This window comes from Pseudopodoces humilis, chromosome 7, assembly GCF_049639895.1.
Source record: "Pseudopodoces humilis isolate 2021_Gansu_Grassland_sample_001 chromosome 7, ASM4963989v1, whole genome shotgun sequence".
Classification (NCBI taxonomy): domain Eukaryota; kingdom Metazoa; phylum Chordata; class Aves; order Passeriformes; family Paridae; genus Pseudopodoces; species Pseudopodoces humilis.
In genome coordinates, this window is record NC_142206.1 from 48,507,663 (window position 1) to 48,530,443 (window position 22,781).

At 36.6% G+C, this 22,781-nt stretch overlaps 1 protein-coding gene across 5 annotated transcripts in view; it reads right to left on the reverse strand.

The window, feature by feature from the left end:
- Positions 1–4,060: 4,060 nt before the first annotated feature.
- DICER1 (dicer 1, ribonuclease III) overlaps positions 4,061–22,781 on the reverse strand; it is a 67,071-nt gene continuing 48,350 nt past the window's right edge. For all 5 annotated transcript variants that reach the window (XM_014249837.2, XM_088057423.1, XM_005520160.3 and 2 more), the window contains 10 exons: positions 21,809–21,991; positions 21,392–21,497; positions 21,120–21,295; positions 20,024–20,807; positions 18,432–18,587; positions 14,360–15,242; positions 12,071–12,339; positions 9,345–9,507; positions 9,171–9,246; positions 4,061–8,860 (listed from right to left, as the gene is read on the reverse strand). In XM_014249837.2, coding sequence (XP_014105312.1) covers positions 8,695–8,860; positions 9,171–9,246; positions 9,345–9,507; positions 12,071–12,339; positions 14,360–15,242; positions 18,432–18,587; positions 20,024–20,807; positions 21,120–21,295; positions 21,392–21,497; positions 21,809–21,991 — 2,962 coding nt within the window. In that variant the 3' untranslated portion in view covers positions 4,061–8,694. The remainder of the gene's footprint in view (positions 8,861–9,170; positions 9,247–9,344; positions 9,508–12,070; positions 12,340–14,359; positions 15,243–18,431; positions 18,588–20,023; positions 20,808–21,119; positions 21,296–21,391; positions 21,498–21,808; positions 21,992–22,781) is intronic.

The following is a 22,781-nucleotide window of genomic DNA, read 5'->3' on the forward strand; positions in this document are numbered from 1 at the left end:
TTCCATTCAGACACTTTAGACAGACAAGTCAGGTGGTGACTGGAGAATGAATGCACAAAAATGGAAATAACTGATCTGGGTGGCTGTTGTATAAACATGGAAGCAAGTGTCTGTGCTTAACAAGATGTGCTTGCTGCTTTTTTCTAATGATGGTAGTGAGACAGGCAATACACACAAACAGTACTGCTCCTCTCTCAACGTTGCTGTATAGATGAGAAACTAAGTAAAGTTACCCTAAAATTGATGTGACAGTGATACTCAAGTACTTCTGTGATAACTGCTTTTTTAAAGGAATATACAGTTAAGGACTGGACTGGTGATCCTGTAGTCTCCTCATGGAACTCAGTGCCTCAGTCAAGTCTGCAGCTTAGCACCAGCTTATTACAAATGCTGGAACAGCTGCAGCAGTTCATCCCCCCTGCTTCAGGCCAAGTGGCTGTAAAGAAGAGAGGATCATCCTCACCTTGGCAAGAGATGAGAGTGATCCTGGAGTAACAGGTGATTCCCTGGTTATGCTGCACTCTAATTAAATCCTCTTTCTCCTTGTTCCATCCCTTTCTCTGGAAAAACATTTCCAGCTTCAGGCTACTTTGTGAGACCCATGTCGTCAGCTGAGTGCCATGCTGAGGTTAGGGAGGAAGAGGCTCTTTCTCATTTAACTCACCTCATTCTGAAAGGGTGAGGAAAACCAAATGGTGCCCTGCAGCTCCACTGAGAGCATAGAAATGGGTGGGTGTTGGCCCCAACATGCAGAGGGGGCGCTTGAAGAAGAATCGTCATAGACCCATTGAGTTGTTTAGGGTGAAAAAGATCTCTCCAACCATTAACCCAGCACCACGGTGCCCACCACAAAACCATGTCCCCAAGTGCCACATCCACACACCTTTTGAATGCTTCCAGGGACAGTGATTCTACCAGTTCCCTGAGCAGCCTGTTCCAGTGCCTGATCACTCTTTCAGTAAAGAAATTTTTCCTAATATCCAACAACCTGCACAACTCAAGGCCATATCCTCTAGTCCACTTGTTACTTGAGACAAGAGACTGGCTTATCTCGGATGTGGGCAGCTGGTGAATGTGCCACATTTTAAAATTAAAAGCCCAAAAATACAGAAGCATAACAGCAGAGGCTGCCTTTGCACAGCCCTGTGTTTCTCACCTTTTGCTTGACATCTGGAATTTACACTTGTCATGTCTGAAGGACTTTTGTGTTAAATTCAAATACACACACAAGTTACAGACCCCAAGTGGATGTCTTCCCAGTGACTTCAGTGAGTCCAGACACGAACTCAGAACTACAGGAAATTTTCAAGCTAACAGAAGAAAATTACTTCAATTTAAAAGCTAGCATGAGACTTCCAATAAAATACACATAAAAAGTAATGTTAAAAATATAGTACAGGCCAGGTAAATGGATGATGGTTAAGCAGCGAAGTAAATGATACTGTTTCCATAAAACTGGGAAGGTTCTTGGTTATTTTGTTCACCAAAATGAAATTATTATTGTTCACATTCTACAATAGGGGAAGACTAATCACTGCTATGAGGAAAATAAAACGTGCTTACATGTCAGTACTGCCTGTGTCCACTGACATGGAGATTTCCTCTAAGGAACAGATCCTGCACCTGGACTCTGGCAGCAGTGTTAGGGGAAGCCCATACATGCACCAAACCCACTCCTCTGTGTTTCTGGACTTGAAGTTATGATTAGTTCTGTTACTGCTTCTTTTCAGGACAGGCATTGTCCAAAACTTACTCCCCTCAGTTTTCAAACTCCTTTTTTTGGGTATCATTTTACTTGAGAGTAGTAACAGCCAACCATATACATCTTATTTCAACTGATGCAATTATGAAACACATTTTTTCTTGCAATAAGGAGATGAGAAACCAGTACCTGTAGACTCTTCCTCAGATAGACAGGTGCATTCTCTCCAATTCCTATAGGGTGAGCACAGAGGATGGTCAGAAGGACAAATAGTAGAGCTTCAAACTAGCACTGAAAGGGGAAAGGGGCAAAACCAGGCTTGTCAGTGATGAGTGATGGGATGATGTGTCAGAACTTGAGGAAACGAGCACTAATGAGATCTCTTAGTCTGCTTCACCAGGCACTGGCTAAACTGCACCACACCTGAAATGTTTCTGCACTAATGCACACAGCATGAGGAACAAAGGAAGAGCTCAAGCCTTTGGGCTACTCCCATAGATTTGACGTCATTGGCATAAGTGGAAACTGTCAGGATTAGTCCTGTGGCTGGAATGCCCTTTTGGAGGGTTCCAGGCTCTTCAGGAGAGACAGGCAGGACAGAAGAGGAAGGGGGTGGTGCTGTAGGTAATAGAACGGGTGGAATGTATGGGCATCACAACTATGGCACAGTTGAGAGCCTCTGGGTAAGAATCAAGAAGCAAACAAATAATGTGGATATCACTGTGGGAGTGTCTAATGGACCTCCCCACCAGGATGACGACAATGACAAATTCTTTGAGGAACAAAGAGTCACTTCCAAGCCAACTTCCCTTGTCCTTACGGGAACTTCAACTTGCCAGGAATCAATTGGGAGCATCACACAGCTAATACAACCCTGGCCATATGATTCCTAAAAAACCTGGATAACTTTATGAAACAGGTCCTAAGTAAGCCAGCTCAGAAAGATGCCCTCCTTGATTTGCTGCTTGTCAGCAGAGAGGATCTCGTAAGCCAAGTGGAGACTGGTGAGCACAAAGTGAGAAGGTTTAAAATCTCTGGTGACATGAGGAAAAGCACCAGCGAAACCTCAACTCTAGACTTCAGGATGCTCACGTTACTACTAAGTAAAGTCTCCTGGGACAATGTTTTTGCAGCTGCTGGGGTCCATTATTAGTGCTGATCACTTTTTGAACATCACCTCGTAATGGCACAAGAACATGCCAATTCCCATATGTCAGAAGTCAAGCACGGGAGGCAGAAAGCCAGCTTGCCTGAACAGTAATCTCTTGGAAATAAGGCAAAAAAACCAGGAAGGTGCATACCCAGTAGAAGCAAGGTCAGGTGACAGAGGATTAGAGATGCTTCTCACCACTGTAGGGACAAAATTAGTGTGGCCAAAGCTCAACTGGAGCTGAAGCTGCCAGAAATGTGGGGGGCTAATAAAAAATTTTCAAATATATTAACAGCAATAGGCAGCGTAGAAACATCAGCCTATTCCAGGATGAGGATCCTCACAAGAGGGACAGGGACAAGGCAGTGGTGTTTAATGCATTCTTTACCTCTGTCTTCAGCACTGGTGATGGACTAAGGAGGTCTCAGTGCCCTGAGCTGAAGGACAATGACTCTGAGAATGATCAAATCCCAGTCAACCCTGAATTTGTGTGGGATCTGCTGCTCCATCTGGATCCCCATAAATCTTTGGGGCCTGATGGGATTCATCTAAGAGTCCTCGAAGAGCTGGCTGATGTCATCACAAAAATTTCTCTTTGATAGATTCCCAAGACTGCTCAGAAATTAAGACTTCACAATGTGAAGTTTTCAGAAAGGAATACTCCTGATCTTTGTCTGGCAGGTCTGAATTGTCTCCATAAAAGATACATGACAGTACTGTACCAGTCAGAACATTCTACAAACACACTGCTGATATTCAGGATAAACAAAACACTAACAGAAAATAAACAGAAAAAGAATGAAATTGACTTCATTAATGCTGAGACTATAGCTCATAGTAACATACTATTCTTAAACCATGTGCCAGTCATGCAAAGCTGTGCTGCAGAATCCTTGTGCTCTGGGGCCTCCCAGCTACAGCAGACATTTTGCAGGTATAGCGGTCAACACAGAGATCAAATCGTACCACATACACCATCATTTTTAACCTGAGTGTCCCTTAAGAGTCTTCACATAGCTCTGAAGACAGTTCATTCATCAGAGCAAGGAGACATGCAGACTTGTCTTTAAACAAGGTGAAGAAATATTGTTTTCAAAAATGTTTTCACAATTTTTAAAAAATTTAGACTGAACAGCAATTTTTTTGTAAATGCTAGAAGATTTATGGAGATACTAACAGGAATTAAAAAAAAAAGCAAAACAACAATACAAGGTGAACAGACCATAACTTTATTGAAGATATACTCAGCTACAATTATTACAAAAAACTATTAAAGGTAATTGTGATCCATAAGGTGCAGATTGCAAACTTCTGCAGCATGATTACAGTATGAATGAATTACATTTTATGTCCCTTAAAGACAGCTGCAGCATGTGATGGTAAATATTTTATTGTCCATCAAATTATATTTGTTATTCTTTCTACTTGATTTTAACCATCTTTTCAGTCACACTATTTACAATAAAAATGCCTGCAATTTCCAATTATTGTTCACAAACATTTTTCTCCCCAACTTGCTGCTGCAGTAAATTCTGAGTGCATCTACAAAGCAATTAAAGTAGTCTGTGGTTGCCATTCAAATAAGAGGGAAAACCCCAAGGACTTTATTGGATGAAATTTAGTTTTAAGAATTGTAGTTAGCTTTGATAGAAGTTAATTTTAACTGCTAGTGGAGTATACTACAATGACCTCTAGATATTTGCTAACATAATTCATATTGAGTTACAGCTGATATTTAGATTACATTTGATGGTCATGAACTGTAGTGTTTAAAGTTTAAAATCTAATATGAAAGTAAAGAAATTAACTTCTTGAATATTAGAGCAATTGAAAAAGGATCAATGTCAGTAATTAAGTACTGAAAATCTAAATGCTTCTTGCTTCATTCATATGAAAAATACAGAGATTTCCATGAAAATGTGTTCATGGGCAACCCCATCCAAAACAAACCCAGAATACTGTCAGAGTCAAGTGCAGTATCAGAGCAGACCACAATGCTATTTGTCAATTTTGGATTGTGTGTACTGCTGTGACTGGGATACAAATAATCCATTTTCTGTACAGAAAAATGCATAGAATATGTAGCATATGTTATATCATATGCAATAACATAAACCCCCCAAATTTTCCAGTTGATGGTTCTGTATTTGCTCACAAGGAGGAAAAATGAAACTCTGTAACATACCTACAAGATCTTCAGGCATGTAAATGAATGCAGTTCCATTGACTAAAATGATACTACATCAATTTGCACCAGCTGAGGATCCAGCACCTCATCTCTGGGCCACCACTATTCTCCTCCCCAGCACCAAAACTGGTTCTAGTTCAAGTTCTGTACTCAGCAGTTGCAACATACTATTGTGTAATGATACTTAAAAATAGTAGGCTTTTTTTTGTATGGACTTTAGCAGCATCAAGCTGAACAAACACTTCAGAAGTCACTACTGGGCACTCAATATCCAGACTGGATAGTTTAGTTTAGTTGAGGTTGACCAAATTACTAGGGGCTGTCTTCTCCCAAAAATTACATTATATGTGTAAAATGTTGGTTTGTTCAGAGATAATTACTGGAGTGTCAGTCAGAGGTCATTCTAATTTTAATTACTTCACATAACAGTAAAATGATGTAGTAGAAAAATAATAGCTTTAAAATACAATCAAGAGTTGTGACACATCTTTGTTGTATTTTTCCACGTACAGTAAAAATGCCACAGACGTTACAAATGACCTATTTAAGTTGTGCAAGTAAATGACACATTGCAGGCATTAAAAACTATCTTTTTCAAAGTCATTAAATCAGAACAGCAGCAAGGCCAAACCACATTTTTCCTCTCTGTTAAGCATTTTTTTCCTTGAAATGAGGTAAAGCATGGTACCAAGTGCAATGCTTATTTGTGCTACATGAACAGAACAGCGCAAAAAAAAGCCATAAAAATAAAAACGCAGCATAGTTAGGAGGACTGTTTAAAGTACAGTATAACAGGACTTAGATAAAAAACCCCAAGGTTCATGCCAACTAACCCCCACACTATATGATGAGCCTGTGTGGTTACTTTTGAAGATGGGCTGCAACAGTCCGCTTACACTTGTGCTTATAGCATGTCAAGTGATTTCTATCCCAACCTTCAAATGATCAGATTTAGGTCTTTAATAGCGTACACTGTCCAGTATCAAAATCATATCAACTGTAGGGTAAAACACACAGATGCGTAACATGGAAACTAATATGGATTTTCTGCCTCAAAGGATAAAAAGTATTTCAATGAGGTCACACTGGAAAAAATCGTGGCATTTAAAATGCATTTAAAAATGCATCAGCAGCAGAAACTACTTTATAGTCAGCCACTACACATTTCGGATGTCCAATTCACACGCTTTATCTAGTAACAAAGTGATCATTAAACTGTTCTGAAACACAGAGTAGGTTCAGCTGATTTTGTCTGCACCCAAACATCCCGCAACCACTTCACTGCTAGCAATTACCTGAAACCCCTGAGAATCTATAACCTTGTAACAATCAGTAAGAATTTTAGGCATTCAAAGAATAACTGGAATTTTAGCTTTTCATAATGCAATTAAAACTACTTAAGACTTTCTAGATGGTCTGATTTAATCTGCTAATTGACGTCTGGCCAGAAACACAGAATTGCTGACATCAGTAATCATGTATTTTCACTAAGAAACTTCAGTCCTACCACAAAGAGCAAGCTATAGCTAAAATAGGTGATTATTTTTTTTTTAGTTTTTCAAACAGCTAACGCAAAGCAATTTACATTTGAGAATTTGGACTGCATGTTTTTATGTTCCATAACAACAGATCATCGACACTTGCAGTTCTTATACCTCCTTTCACGACTGAAGTACCAAACAAATCCTAGACTTTTTTTATAAGCTAGAATTTTAATTCTTGGTCTGACTCCTATAACAAGCAGCTTTCAAATACAAGAAGGGTCCTTTTCACAGACTGAAAAGTGACAAATAGCAAATATACGAACTTTTGAAAACTGTATTTCAGAAAAGCTTAATGTCTGCCCCTTGTCACTAAGGCATTTACTTTATTTTTTTGTAAAGAAAGCAAGAGCTGACAGTTTTTGTTTTGTTTTAGTGTGCATTTGTGAGGAAAGGGTTTAAAAGCAGGAAATACAGTATTTGTTTGTAATTTAGTTCATAAGACACAGCATCAAGTTCAAACTATTGTGCTGGAAAATGTTAAAACACCTTGCTCTGCTTTCTCAAACTTCAAGCATAATTAACAGGGCAAAATTGCAGCAAACCTCTACTGATACTGGTGGGAATACAAGACCCACAGCTTTTTTTAAAAGGTAAATTAAGAGGTATTATAGTTACAGTGCAAAAAATTAAAATTTCAAGCATAATATATAAACATAGCACCAAAACAGAAAAAAAAACCAATGCATGCAAAAATAAAAAGGAAAAGAGAAGAAAAGAACTGAGGTATTTAAGTGAAGAGTGCCTACAAAAATCTAATTAAAGAAGTATAGGCAAAGCCTAAAAAATACAAGTATGATTTCCCCCCATGCTCCCAGTAGACCAAAACACCAATGAGCTAGTTTCTCTAAATTAAGGACCTAAATCACGGATGTATCAAAAGTACGGCAGTTATATCTCAAACATCAACTTTCATGTTATTTAACAGCACAGCTTTGGTAGATGAAATATGCATGCAACTCTGAAAAGTACAGTAAGAAATTTACATGGAAATATCTCTAAGTGTAAAGGTGCTCTGTTTGTTAAATACGTAACCAATTGACTATAAAATCTGCAGCATATCTTAGGTGTGATATGTCTAAGGTTATTTTGTTAGTGACAGTTTGCACTGTGCAATTATTTGTTGCTGTTTCCAGTATTGGAACTATTTAGCTTGCAGGTTTGTGTAAAATTGGAATTTTAGCCAAAGACCATATTTCGTTTATGGTATAAAAAAAACTGTAGACTAACCACCTCCTCAGAATTGTTAAAAATAACCTAATTACATATATATGAATATAATTTCTATTATAATCCTGTAATAAGTCACAGCTATAGTAATGAGTTGTACTGTAAATATAGAGCTGTATCATTGTAAAATGCATAAGAAAATGAAGGGAATGTAAAACAGTTGTTCCAAAAAAGATCAGAAATTAAAGATTATTAATGAGGGTTTATTTATTTTTAAGGCAAGAACCTTTTTTTATGCAAGACTGTGTGGCATAAGGAAACCAAAGTTTCACTCTACCAGTATGCCAGCCACTTCAATTAAAATCTGTCCCTAACAAATAAGTGCAATAATGATTGGGAATGCCATCTTAATGTAAAAAGATGACATGGAGAGAAAAAAAAAAAGGAAAATAAAAAGGAGAATACTGGCACACTTAATCTTTCTTATACCCAATCATCCAGTACAGTTTATCAACTGCATTATGACTGGCACTAGTGCACAGATTGAAGAATTCCAAGATTACTATATATATAAATCTAGCAACTGCATTAGGCATAAGCTCCCTGGCCTTCTAATACTAAGCAAAGCTGTACTGACAAGAAAAGTAAACCAAAAAGACCTGACAACAATTATTCTGAACACTTGCTAAATATCATCATTAAAGCACTCTCGTGATTAAACAAAGCAGAAGTGAGGAAAGAAGACAAGATTGTGTTTGCGCAAAAAACTATAACTACAATTAGTTCCAAAATTTTATACATGTTAAATGTTTTGTTATCTATTCTGTTATCAAACTTTAAATTCTGTCTTCCAATTTGTTCCTCTCAACATCAACGTTTTTTTAAAAATTTGCTTTATTTGTATGTTATTTTTTCCCCATTTCATTTATTTTTAAGAGGAGTCTCAGCTGTTTGGGACCTGAGGTTGATTTGCTTTGAGGCTTCGTAGTGCTCTTCTCGCAGCTGCAGATTTGGCAATCCTGTAGCTTCTGCCAACACCTTTAAACTTTCCCTTTCCTACAACTTCCACTGTAACTCTGACCTTTCCATCGTAAGTTCTTTCCGCGGGACTGCAAAAATATACACAAGAATTACTTACTGCCAAGGCAAGGTAATGAGAAATAAGAGACCTACATTCTTTTTTCTACAGAAGTTGAAGCAGTAAAATTAAACAGAAATCATTACATTTCTCAGAAAGCTATGCAAGGAAAAAAAAAAATAAAGAACAATGGACACAGTGATGATTAGATTAGCTGATTAGTGCAAAAGAAATTACAAGTACTTTGCGACATTTAAAAATTCTCTGTATTCATGAGAATTCATGAGGCACAGTTTAGAAACACTTTCTGTCATTGTGTATGGAAGAAAGCATGTTCTTACCTAAATTTGGCTGTCTCTGGCTCCATTTCCAGCAGCTCTCGCACTGGGGAACGGGGCACATTCGCAGAAAATTTTTCTAATTGGGAAAAAAAAAGTGAAAAACAAAAATTAGTTTTTTTCTTTTCATAGCAGATGGCACTTAATAATTAGTAATTTTCTGAAAGCTGGCAATACCTATTAGTGGCCTCATCATTGGATAGTACACTTGCCAAACCATTTCCAAAGACATTCCACTATCCATATAAATGGCACCAGCAAGGGACTCAAATATATCCCCCATGGCCTTTGGTACTTCAATGTCTTCCTCTTTTTCTTCATCTTCTTCAGATCTTCTGAGCTGTTTGCAATTAAAAAAAGACAAAAGTGGGAGGGGAAGAGAAGGGGAGGAGAAAAGAGAGAAACGATTGCTTCACTTTCAGTAAAACAAAGATCTTCAGAAATGTAAGCTCTCTTACATCCTCTATCCTGTGATGCTTCCTTCAAGTTTTTAACTGATAACTTCCCAAAACAGCACTGTTGTTTTATTCCCCAGTGAAACCACGTTGCTGGTTATATCATTTTTCAAATATGGAAAAAAATTCCCAACCACCACTGTGTACAGGGAACTTTTGTACTTTGTGAATTCCCTCTGTGATAATTCTTTAGGACTTCACCATGGATCAGTTTTTTCCAATCAGAACCAGACTTCTATAAGTTAATACCAGAAAGCTACCCATAACAAATGAAGAGTTCACACACTGTCTCCCAAAAAGAAACTTTAAAAATCTCTAAGGTCAGTCTCTGGATGAAAGTTGCACGTGCCTCTCCTTACCTTATTCACCCCTGAAGACATGCATGAAACAAGCACTAGTAAAATAAGACATTAATAACTGAAAAACACCACCACCAGACTGAGCTAACAGACATTTTGGTGTTTAAGTGCAGCAGGCAGTGTTTTCTTCTATGCTACAAATTTAAGACATTAATCTATTCTCACTATCAAAAATAAACTTTCAGTACAGGTCTTAAAGGTCTTGAGCTGATCTAATCCTTTACTAAAATACTTTAAACACATGTAATATACATTTGCCTAACTTCAAACAATGTAACTTGAAAGCAAAGATTTTGACCATTACGCTACTCTGCCTAAAGAGAAATAAGTTTCTGTCAGTCTTCTCCCCCAGCAGCTACCCTCTCACTCCATTTGGGGTTTAAAATCCAATTCAGCCCTCTTAAGAGTGACCATAATACTTCATAAATGTGTTCCACCCAATATTTCTACCTGAAATAAATCAAACAAGTAGTCAGGCCTGACACATACAGCAATACAAACAAGAATTTTGACGTTAAAAACCGAGTTCAACTGTTTTGAATAGGGTACTTCATACCAAGTGTAAACTGAAATACTCCTGCATTATAATGAAATAACAGAAGAAGAGAGAAACTAAGAGCTGTAAGGCAAGGGACAGATGTTTCATGAGTGAGATTTGAAAAAACAGAAAAGCAGATGACGTGGAGACACACATGGAAACCAGTCTAGCTGGCATGAATTGCAGAAACAAAGACTCTTACATTAAGTGATGAAATAAGAGTTTCAGTAATTCAGTGCCAGACCAAGATAGGGAGCAGGCGTAGGGAGAGTGAAACAAGGATTTTATTTGAAACAGCTATCACACAATTTGGTTGCAACTTTGGTGAAAGTTTCTTTTTGCATACTTGCAGAAACTGAACAAAGCAAAGATAACACTGTAAGCTCTGAAAACAAGTTCCTAGCCTTTTCACTCATATTGTGGAGAAAACAAGAGACTTAAGAGTTTAATCCTCTAATGTAAAGTCATTTATATTATCTAAACACCAATGACAAATTTCTTATTCAATGTTTAATACATTTTTCCCTTAAAACATGGTTTTCACTCTGCAACAGAGTGTAAGGGCTGTGAACATATATACGTGACTGAAATATTTTGATTCCTAAAGTTTTAAATTGTCTATTAGAAAAAAAAAAAATACAAAAATAACATACTTGTTTAGAGTGCTGGCACGTTGGCAGACAGAATATTTTTAAAGAGATTGGTCCATTTTTCAGAAGACTAATTATTATGGACATTACTGGGTAACACTTTTAAAGAAGGATAATGAGAAGTCCATCTCTTCCAGATCCTGATTAGAGCTTGACTCACACAGTCCTTGCTCTCAGAGATTTCCTAACCAGCTTATATAAATTAATTACTTTTATCACATTCTCCAGAAAACAGAGGTTCATTATCATCAGCCTTCCTGCACAGCACAAAATATGACCTGTGTTTGCAGGTCTTCAGTGAAACCACTTTTCAAGTGGCTTACTTGAAAGATGCATATAATGTTTCCATGGCTAGCAGAATGCCTTTAGGAGCATGTCAGACATACTTTAGTATAATGCAGTAACATTTCCTCCAGTAGAAATCATAAGAAAAAAAGCAGAAATCTCTTGTCAGTGTACTGCATTTAATAATCCCAGCATTGTGCCAAGGTAGCTTTGTTCATGGTGTTGTATGGATACCCTACTCTGAGTCAGCTCTACATGATTTAGCAACTCTTCCCCACAATTTTATGTTGTAGTAGTGCTTCCTATCACTTGATGAAAGCAGCAAGCTAAGTGTGTGTCCCACACTGCTCTAACAACACAAGAGCAAAACAACTACTAAAATCAAGTGCCACAGAAAAACCTAGACGCAAATGGCTTTCAAATTAATTAATGTCTGCAAATTCTAATTTATTTCATACTTTCTGAAGGCTGTAGTTTACTTTGCATATTGCGACCTTTTATTACTGGGAGCCTGCTTCTTTGGCTGCTCTGTGCATAAAATGTAACAAAAATGCCAAGAAATCCAGTGACATGCTTCAAATCAGATACTGAACATATTTATTCTACTTTCACTAACCTCAGAATCCATTCCTTGCATTTCATTCTTTTCCATTTGAAACTGCACAAAGTCATCAATAACATGAAACAGTTCAGGAGAGACAGCTTTGAAGTACTTGTGGTAGTCATACTTTACAGCTAATGATGCAAAAATGGTATTATTGACTAGAGCAGATCGTAGGTCAGTAAGAACTCCTGGAGAGTGTTGCCGTGGGTCTTCATAAAGGTGCTTGGTTATGAGGTAGTCCAAAATTGCATCTCCCAGGAATTCTAAGCGCTGGTAACAATCTTAAAGCATTGGAAATAAAAGAATGTACAACACCACAATTAAGTTTAACACACACATTCTTTCCAGGCTTTCTGGATAAGAAGTTTGGTACAGTGCTATGTAAATTCCACAAACTAACAATGCTCAGAGAAGACAATCTGTTTTTTAAAGGAAGTATCCTTGTGTTTAAACAGATTGCTAATGAAATACTAAAAAAAATAAATCAGGAAAACTAGGAGCTATATCTAATAATAAAGCCAATTTTGAACAAAATGTTAATCTGGCAGGCTAGAAAAACAGCTGTGTTTATAATCCATTATCAAGACCTTCATGTGCTGAGAAACATCGAAAAGTAAATTTAAGAGATTCTGCCAGCAGACTGATCTGAAAACTGTAACAGTTAAAAAAAATTAAAAAGTAGAAACAAATAATATAAAAAATCAATGTATTAAGGGCAGGGGAACCCAAAATACGAGTTTTTTTGTCTGATTTGCCACCCATTAAGACACCTTCAACAAAGATCCCTATTTAGGATATGTCTTACAAACTGGAAATCAAAATTGTCAAGCCTTTGCTTTTTTGACAATTGGCAGGGGCCATGGGAACAGAGAACCAAGAACATCTATTTTTAGAACACAAACAAAAGCAAAAACCCTCTTGAATGTAAATATGGGTAGGTAGATTGAGAAGGAAGAAGACAAACTACACAGTAGTTACCATGAGAGTGAACTGACTAAGTTGCTTTTATAGCAGCTGAACCTAAAACACTGCCAGATCTCAACTGCTAGCTGCTACTTGAAGAGAAAAAGTTACAGGTAACAGCTAGTCACAGTTGTCTCACTTGGTAAACAGAAATGAAATCAAAAGTTTTCCTACAGTGTCAACAATGTAATTTTAACTGGACATTATGTCTCAAGGTTTCTGGAAGTGTATATATATATATTTATGTATGTCTAAAAATAAAGGAATCATTTACTTTCAATACGTTTTGCGAAATATTTGTAAAAAGTAAATACATATGTGGGTAATATCCCCTACAAAGAAAAACCAAAGGAGTGCTTCTGTGTTTTGTCAGAACTGTTTCTCGTTGCAGTAGCATTTCAAAATTACTTATTTCTTTAATGAAAGCAGAGCTTTCTCACTTCTCGGAATAAGGGCCTAATTCACTATGGAGAAAAATTCAGACTGCTGACTGGAAAGAAATTTGCCAATCACTACAAATAGGGCTGGAAATTTACCATAGTTTGCTTTTGATTGCTTATTATTGTAGGAAAATACGCAAGTTTTACAATGAACAAGTATTACATTAATTACTATAAGCAAGAGCAATTAAAGATCACAGAAATACAAATCTCTACCCTACTAAAATGTTTTATGAGATCATGTACAGAAACATTAAATGTTAATCTGAAACTAATATTTAGTCTTATTTAGTCAATTACTTCAAAGTTTGACTTTAAATATTTACTCAATAAAATTCCTAGACTTAAATTAAGACTTTGAATTCACATCTTCAAAGAGAAGTCTCCATATTTTGCACTCCTATAGATTATTCACCTAATAAAAGCTGTAGTCTAGAGTTCATCTTCAGAAGTAAGAAATATAACATTACTGGGATTCAATTACAGAAAAAAATTGCTAGATATATTTGGAAAATATGTCTGCTATTTCCTGAAGTACATGGCAATTTTCCAGAGCTCTACAAGAACTTATTTCCATTAAATGAGGATCTAATGTCAGTGATACACAGCTAGTGATAGAGCATTTATCACTGATGCTCCTTCTCAAAACCTGGTGAGGTCTCAGTAAATATACATTATCTGCATCAAGTCAAAATATGACTAATCACTGAGATATAAACTGAGCAAGTATCCCCCTCTAAATAGTGCGCAAAATACTATTTTTTAAGATATTGTATTCCAAGACTATTGTAACATGTGATGTCTAAAGAAAGTCTATATATGGGAGAATACAAGATGCTACTTCTCTTGCTTTTGCAATATGGAGAAAAAACTATAGAGCTTTTCGAAAACAACTTACCAGTAATGGTATTATAATGGTAAGAGGCATGAGTAAATGCCTGAAGAAGATAAGCCTTGTTCTTAAAACTGTAATTTATTTTCTTCTCAAAGTTTTCAAAACCAGAAATAAGGTGATTTAGGGTTTTTTCAGCATCTGGGTGATCAAACATACACCTTGGTGGAATCTTCAAACAGCCATACTCCAGGTCTTTACACAGAGAAGGCTCTGAATTAGCTACAGAAGCAGAAACAGAATTTGGTGAATGATTTTTCTGCTCACTGTTACAGTTCTCTGTGGTAGCACAGAGAGTGCCTTCCCAATCAGTCTTTTTAATTACAGGGAGCACCTTCAGCCCCAAGGAACACAGGAAAAGCTGAGCAGCTCTTTCACCACAACTGGTCAGATAGCAGCCCAACAGGGCTTCCACACAGTCTGCAATGCTCTTGTCAGCAATACACTGCTCTGTATGCAAGTCATAGGAGATCGACTGTTTTCCTGCATCAACACCGCAGTTTTCCTCTGATGGATTCCAGAAGCCCACTACAAAATCATCCTCTTCAACAGCCTTGCTAGGATCCAGATAGCACATAGCATCCCAAGAGCTATAGTCAAAATCATCAAAATCTGATGAACACTGAACATTACCCATGGATGACTTTTTGGGTGCTTTCCATTCATAGTTTGAATCAGTGGTTGAAAAGTGTGAGAGTGAAATTTTCTTCACAAAAGCCCCTGATCCCATTAACATATTATCGATGAATTTAATATGCTCCTGATCATACTCCAGAAAATCGTCTTCAAAGTCTGTTTCCTCCTTGGGCAACCTCCACATTAGGTCTTCATTCTCTTCATCATCATTATAATCATCAAGTTTACCATTAGCCAACATGTTTTCCTTTGTCTATGAAAGAACACAAAAAAAAATGAAGAAGAAGGAAATGAGACACTTATACTGCAGAAAGATCAGAAAAGCAAGATTTGAGGAGTATCTCCTAATCATAGTACTGATTTTTTACTTGTTCCTAAGTACATTGTCTGATCAGATGCACAATACAACCTCAACTTACACAAGGACTGGAATTACTGTCCTGGAATACAAACTATCACTAACCTACAATAGTGTGTGTTCTACACATAGCACATGCTGCATTTCAGAGGAACCTGTGCTTGTACTTGAATGTGAGGCACACACAGTGAACTTTATATCCACTGGACATTATACACTTACACACCGAAATAACAACAGAAAAATCTAAATTAACAAATTTTAGGAAGCTGAAGAAAGTTCAGGGCGCATCCTTCTCTCAAGATGCTAAATAAGGCTATTACAAATGTTGGATCAATGCTACTTCGAAGATTTTTTCCTACATCTTTCTACAGAGAAAATGCATTCAGTAGGGTTTTTTTCAGGTTTTTTGTTGTTTCTTTTTTTTACAGGCTATACTTCTAGCTCTAACTAGTAAAAGAGAAAGCAAAATTGTCATCAATTTTCTAATACATACATACACACCCACAACAGTAAAATTAATGTCTTATGCCTTTTACCTCCTCATATTGAACAAATTGGCACGGACTGACGTAAATTACAAACTGAACACAAATATTCCCAAACTATGTAACTCTTTACAATTTGCCATGGCCCCTATCCAGGAAAGCACTTAAACATATTAGCTAAATGCACTGGTAGTCTTCGTAACATCAAAAGGACTATTAACAAGCTCAACACAGCAACACGGATGTCAGCAGGAATTCTGCCACTGAATTTGATAGGAGCAAGATCAGATTCAAAGCACTTTCCTGGACTGGGTCCTGAAAGCCAACCATTTTGCATCAAGTGAAACAGCCTTTATCAGCCCTGAACCTATGCATGCCATAATTTTAGGGCTCAGTCACTAAATCCTGCAAATCTGTGAACCAGATGCTACCACAGGGGATGCTCCCCTTTGGGCAAAACGCACATGCAACCAGAGGTGTGGATGGGTGGCAGCTTTAAGGGGCACTAGGTAGCACTTAAAACTGTCTAAGGATCAAAGAGATCTCAGTGCTCCTCACTGGGATGGACCAGGCTTAGTCAAGTTTAGTAATGAGAGGAAAAAAAATGGCTACAGAAGTTCTTAGTTTAGACACTCTGCTGAAAGAATTCCTGCTGCTGTAATTACCTATCTCACACACACACACACAGACACACACAGAAGGGACTTCTGTAACTTTAATTGATCAGAAAGATAACAAAACTGAATTTAAGATAGTTATTTTAGATACCTGTAGCAATATAAAACTTAATATAAGATTAATTTAACCAAACCCAACAAGGACAAGTGCTGTTTTTTCTTGATGCACACCACTCACATTTACTACTGAAATAAAATAAGTGTCTGAATGAGACATGTCTATATAGATGCTCCAAAACAGATTTTGGCATTTGTTTTCACAAAGATGGAACAAATTATAAATTTTCACTGTAGTTTCATTCACAAGTTTCTTAAAATGAAATTGTAAGTAGCAGGACAGCTACATGAACTATCCTAACATTGTCTGTAAATTACCTCTTGTACATTGAAAAAAAATTCATTAGAAAAAAAATTCTAAGGGATAAGAATGAGCAGTGGCTAAAGGAAACAGAAAATAATCCTGATTGTTAATTCTTCTGTCATTAGCATTTAAAAAACAGATCAATGATGAACCCCAGAAGAATGATTTTTTCTTAAATAATATCTGACTAATTTTCAGGAAATTATTGCCAATTAAAAGGTGATGCAAAATACAGGTTAAGTGCTTTTTTAATGCTGTTTTGGAAGATAGCCATTTGATAACTGAAGAAAGACTTTTCCCCTTAATAAAGCTTGTATAGTATACAAGTCAAATACTAGTATTTGACTACTATGTTTTAGTAATAATTTGTCATAATGAGATCTCTATTTTCAGTTATGGACCATCAGCCCATGGATGGAGAATGAAATTTACATCCAAGAAAGCAAAGTATCTACTTGGCACAAATCCCCCACCCCTACTATTTAGCTGCATCACTCTCTGCATTTTGGTCTGAAACTGTATTTTTTATTTACAAATAAACAGTGACTATCACAGAGGAGTTGTTGTAGAAAACTGAAATCTTTTAAAAACCAACAATTAGCTCCAGTCCCAAATGTACTATCTAATTTTCCAGAAAGGTATAGCAGGAAGTCTCTTTGAAATGAAATCTTGGCACAGTACAGAACCACAATAATCAGGTTGTTTTATTCTGCAATAAACATTTATTTTCACAGTACATCCATCCACCTAACAGTACTCTCATGTGCCCTCTGGTGGTTTTACAGTCTGAGTGATCTTCAGAACAGGGGAAAGAAAGACATCCTTCCTCCTTCTTCCCCTGAACTCCAAACCAGTCTGAAACACTACATTATCACTGACTGCTACGATCGCTGGCATTTCTGAACTTGGCCTTCTACTCCTACAATGTCAGAAAATAGTGTGAACTCGTCCTCATTAAGATCTGTCATTGTGAAGCATTTGATAAGACAGTGAAGGTGTCAGACAGTGCTAGAAAGCTTAAGCCAGCACTGTATTAGACATGAGAAGCAGTCATACCCATGGTGTAGCCGCCAGTTCCATATCGAACATTATCTCAAGCCAGTTCTACTCTTCAATCTGCCTCAGCACTATGAAAAACACCAACAGTTTTTCATATATTTTATAAAGGTGAACTCATTATTTATTAAAAAGCAGACAGTGTTCTGCCTGAACATATTACAACTAAATCAGTGATACTGCCATTCAAAATTTCCAACAGAAACTTCTGAAAAACTCCTGGGAGCAGGCTAATAGCAGCAGAAAAGCATTTCTCCTTTGCTTGTCTACTAAAATCTACACTCAATACTGGATGATGCGCAATAAATTTCCTTCAGGTTCTGTTTATAATCTGTTTTCCTCCATTTTCTTACAGAGAAGTTTTATAAAGAAAAGAAATACACAGATTTACCTTTTCTTTGCTGAAAACAGCGAAATAACTGGGGGTGCTGGGATGAGGTAGGGATGAAAGAATACAGACACACAAATAACTACTCATCAACATAGTAGAACAAATTCATACCATTTCATCTTTCTCCCATTTGTCAGTGTTGCTCTTGTCCTGATTTACTATGTAACCAGGAGGAAGCCAATTGACTGGGGGATCAAAAATCGACACCACCATGCGACTTGGCAGTCCTTTCTTTTTTCCAAGGCGATACAAGTTACAGTTGCTGACCTTTAAGAAGAACATTCTGATAAACCTTTGAACATACATTTACATGAATAGGCTAAAAGGCTAAAGCAAAAAAAGCTGTGTCAAGCTGGACCTTGTATTATTACACATTTTCTCCAATCCTCAAAAGGGAGTTCAGTTTTCATAATACAGTAGAACCAACTCAAAGCAAGATACACATCTTCCTCTTTTTTTTTTTCCTGAGGCCAAGCATATTAGGTGTGACTGTTTCAGTTGAAGAAATTTAATATATTACATTTTCCTCACAAAACAAACTGATTGCTAGTTCTAAAATAATAGTAAATAGAACCTGTATAAGTGTCATTTATTGCCAGTATAAATAATACCATATTTAATATGTATTTAAAATAATACCATATAAATATTACCATCACTCAGACTACATTTGGAATGAAAAATTCTTATTTATAGGTATATTGACCTAAACCTTGGCAGTAGAAAGTGTTAAAACAGCTCCATATAACACTTATTAAGTCATAATCCAGATGTTATTTTGATAGCCTCTAGAATGATTTTAAGTATTTTAAAGGGAAGGGAAAAAAGCATTCACAGATACAAATATATTTCCTTTTCCTTTTTAACTATCAACCGCAGATCTTTTTTTTTCCTCTTTTTAAATGCACTTTACATGTCCTAAAGTCCTGAAATTTGAACTTGAATATTCAATCACTTCTTTTATTTGAACAGCACAACTCAATTAGCATTCCTTATTTTCCAAGATTAAACTATACAATCATTTCATTTTCAGAGTGATGTATTTTATTAGAGGTAGACAATCAATGCCTTGGCACTTAATTGAAATTATCACATCATGTGGGAGAAAAAAACAACCAACCAGAAGTTTTCATGGTTGATTATTCTAGTAGAAGCAGAACTGAAGACTCTTGTCCCTACTGTTTACATTTACTCTAAAATACTTTCACAAGTTTTGTTGCAACAGTTCTGTAAGACATTTTTGTTGTTTCACTTTTATGTAAGATGCTACAAATTTCAAGGGAAGTATCTTCTTGAGGAAACAAAGAAAAGGTCAAGTAAAGCTGCAACCTAAGGCTCTGTGCTGCTAATTCAATCCTTCATTCAACCGTTGCTATTAAAGAGCTCCTACTCAATACAGCTCTAGAGGCTCAGCGCACAAAATGTTCTCACTAACCCAGAACTTTTAGTTTCATTCAATCCTGTCCTTTCTTAGGTTTGTAATCAGCTGGTTTAGATTTCAAACTGAACTGCAGAAAACAGTTCCAATCAATCACAGTTATGGCAACATTAAGCCCACAGTCCTGTATGATACTCAGTGTATAACAAACAAAGCTGTGGAATTAAATCAACATGTTCCCATCCAACCTTCCAGCAAAAATTTCATATATGTGGCTTGTTACAGCATGCCTTTTACACAGTATGACTGGATTGTTACTACTCACTTTTTTGCTTCTCATGTATGACAGCCGTCCCTCGTGAGCATCAGGGTAAGTGCAAAACAAGTATGTAGTGATGGCATGCTTTAAAAATGAATCACCAAGCATCTCTAGCCGCTCCAGGTTGAATCCATCACTAGCATTTGAAAGAGTCAAAGCTTGAAGAATGAGACCGGGATTAGGACCGAGAGTTTTTGAGGAGTACCCACTGCAAGGGCTCTTTTCAGAATCTGCTCTGTCTTTTGAAAGATTAATAGCTTTTGAAGTACTGGTGGTCACTGCCACTATGGGGCATCCATCTGAGGTAGATCTGTTAGCATTTCCATCAAGGTATTTATTACTCGGTAGAGTACATTCATTGCTGGGCTTGGGCTGGTTCTCACTGTTGTATAAATTCTGAATGGGATATGAGGTAGTTGGTTGTACAGGTATTTCCTGCCTGCAGTAATTCAGCTGATTTCCTTGGCAAAAGTCTCTGTTAACTAAATCACAATTGCCATTGGCAACATTTTTATTATAAGAAACACCATTAATTGTTGCAAGTTCTACCGAGACATCAATTTGGAGTTTACTGGGTGACTCATTAAGCAATGTTCTGTAACTCACAGACATTTGGTCATGGTTTTCTGCAGAAGAGGTTCTATTAGCACCTTGATGTGCAGCATTTTCAGGGACTACAATTGTGCTGTGCTTACAGTAATTTTCATTCTCTACTACAGAGGAGTTAGGAAGAGAGATGAAGGACTTGCTGTCAATAGACTTTTTCCATCCAAAGTCCAAGTTAGGATATCTGTAAAGATAAACAGGAGGTTTGTTAACAAAAAAATATTAGCACAAGACAAGGAGACTCTACATGCACATATGTGTTTTAAAAGGCCACAGCCTTCTGAAAAGAACAGGGACTGCAACCTGTAACTTCGTCTCTCACAATCAAGTATTTTTGCTTCACTGTATATGTGTATTTTTGCTTCAAGTATATGTGCTTCACTGAGAAGTGCCACGAGTTAAACAAGAGTTACCAGTTTTATAATTCATGTAATAGTTGTTTCCACCATGTAAGTCAGACATCATATTGAAAAATACCTATTGAAGAAATACATGCCTGAAATCTGCAGGAAGTGATTTAACCCCTACACCAGCATCAGTGGCTGTTTGAGCTCTCAGTTCCTCTGCTGTCAAAAGGCAGTGTAGGCGGTAAAGTATGCTGGGGAGGCAAACTGCTTTTCTCCACAATGATGCTGGAATAGGATGTATAGCACAGAGCTCAGGAACCAGTATCTGGGAGAGGAGGGAAAAGAAACGAATTTTCCTTGTAAGGGTAGCCAGATCACTATAATAGAGTCCACTTGAATTAATTAGATGCTTCTATATTACCTGTTTATTCTGCAAACTTTCCCATTTTGCTTTCCTCTTCTCAGCACTGCTCAGTGGAAGTGCTTTTCCCTTCTGATTCAAATGGCGAGGAGTCAAAAGATTAAGTCTAAAAACCATATGAAAATACTGTGGTGTAAGTACATAATTAATGATTAGAACTTACTAGCCTAAACTTTCGTAAGTTTCTTAGTATTTAATGTCAATGCACTGTGATTATGATGGCACCATTACCTCTGGGAAAAAACAGACTGAATTCACAGTTCTTGTTACACAAGCATCTCTCAAGAAAAAAAAAATAAAAAATCAGTAATTATTTTGAAAGACACAAACCTTAAGCTTTATCCCATATTTTAAAGAAAAAAAGGGCACTTTACTGTCAAACTACAAACATCAGACATAAAACATGACTGCTGTTACCTTGAAGATGTGTGGTCCACATCCAGCAGTGGCTGGTTAAGATTAGTAAGGTCAAGATTATACTTTGTTTTATAATACTCAGCAAAAGTTTCATATTCAGGGGAAGGGAATTTACTGAGTGGAGTAAGATCAGTGTATACATCAGCTACGTAGAATCGATGAGGCTGATCAAAATTTCGATATCTAAAAAAAAACACATTTTGGCATTACAGTAAAGCTTTTGTTAAGTTCTTCATGTTCTAACATGGTCAGGAGATTAACAGTTAAACAGTGCACTTGAGATTTTTGGTTAATAAGTGGGTTTTTTTGTTGTAGAAATAATTTATCTAGCTAACTCAAATGTTAAATGAGAAACGTGCTTTAAGACAAACATGAATGAAGTCAATCTAATCTGTGAAATTCCCTCTACAAGATAAACATTTAAATGGAGGATTTATGTCTTTGATATGTAATACAAACTCAATCTACGGACAACAGTAATGCTACAAAAGATAATTTCTTAATTAAAAACATCTAACAATTAAGTTTGATAATTTGGCTTTTTAGCACGTGGTCTCCAATGGTATTCTACATCAGTTCCTCTGCATACAAAGACTGTACTTCCTCCTGTCTAAACTAGCATTTTAACCAAGTTATCCACCAAATAAAGTTAAAATACAAAAACCTCAAATATATAGCAAGGTAAATTCACAAGCCTTTCAAGGACAGTGAGGTTCTTGTATTACAGGCAGAAGAGTAAAATTAAAGCTAGACTGTAACAACATCTTTTTTGTGGCTACCAAGGCTCATTGGAAACTATGGTGATAAACATGCCCAGAAAATAATAGTAATAATAATAAAAATTAATGAAAACAATAGTCAACAATTGGATTTGCATACTAAGTTATTTCACATTTTGACCTGCTGCATCTATCATTTTAAGTTTCTACTAAAATATCTAAATAGAAATGCTAAACAATAGCATCTCTAAACA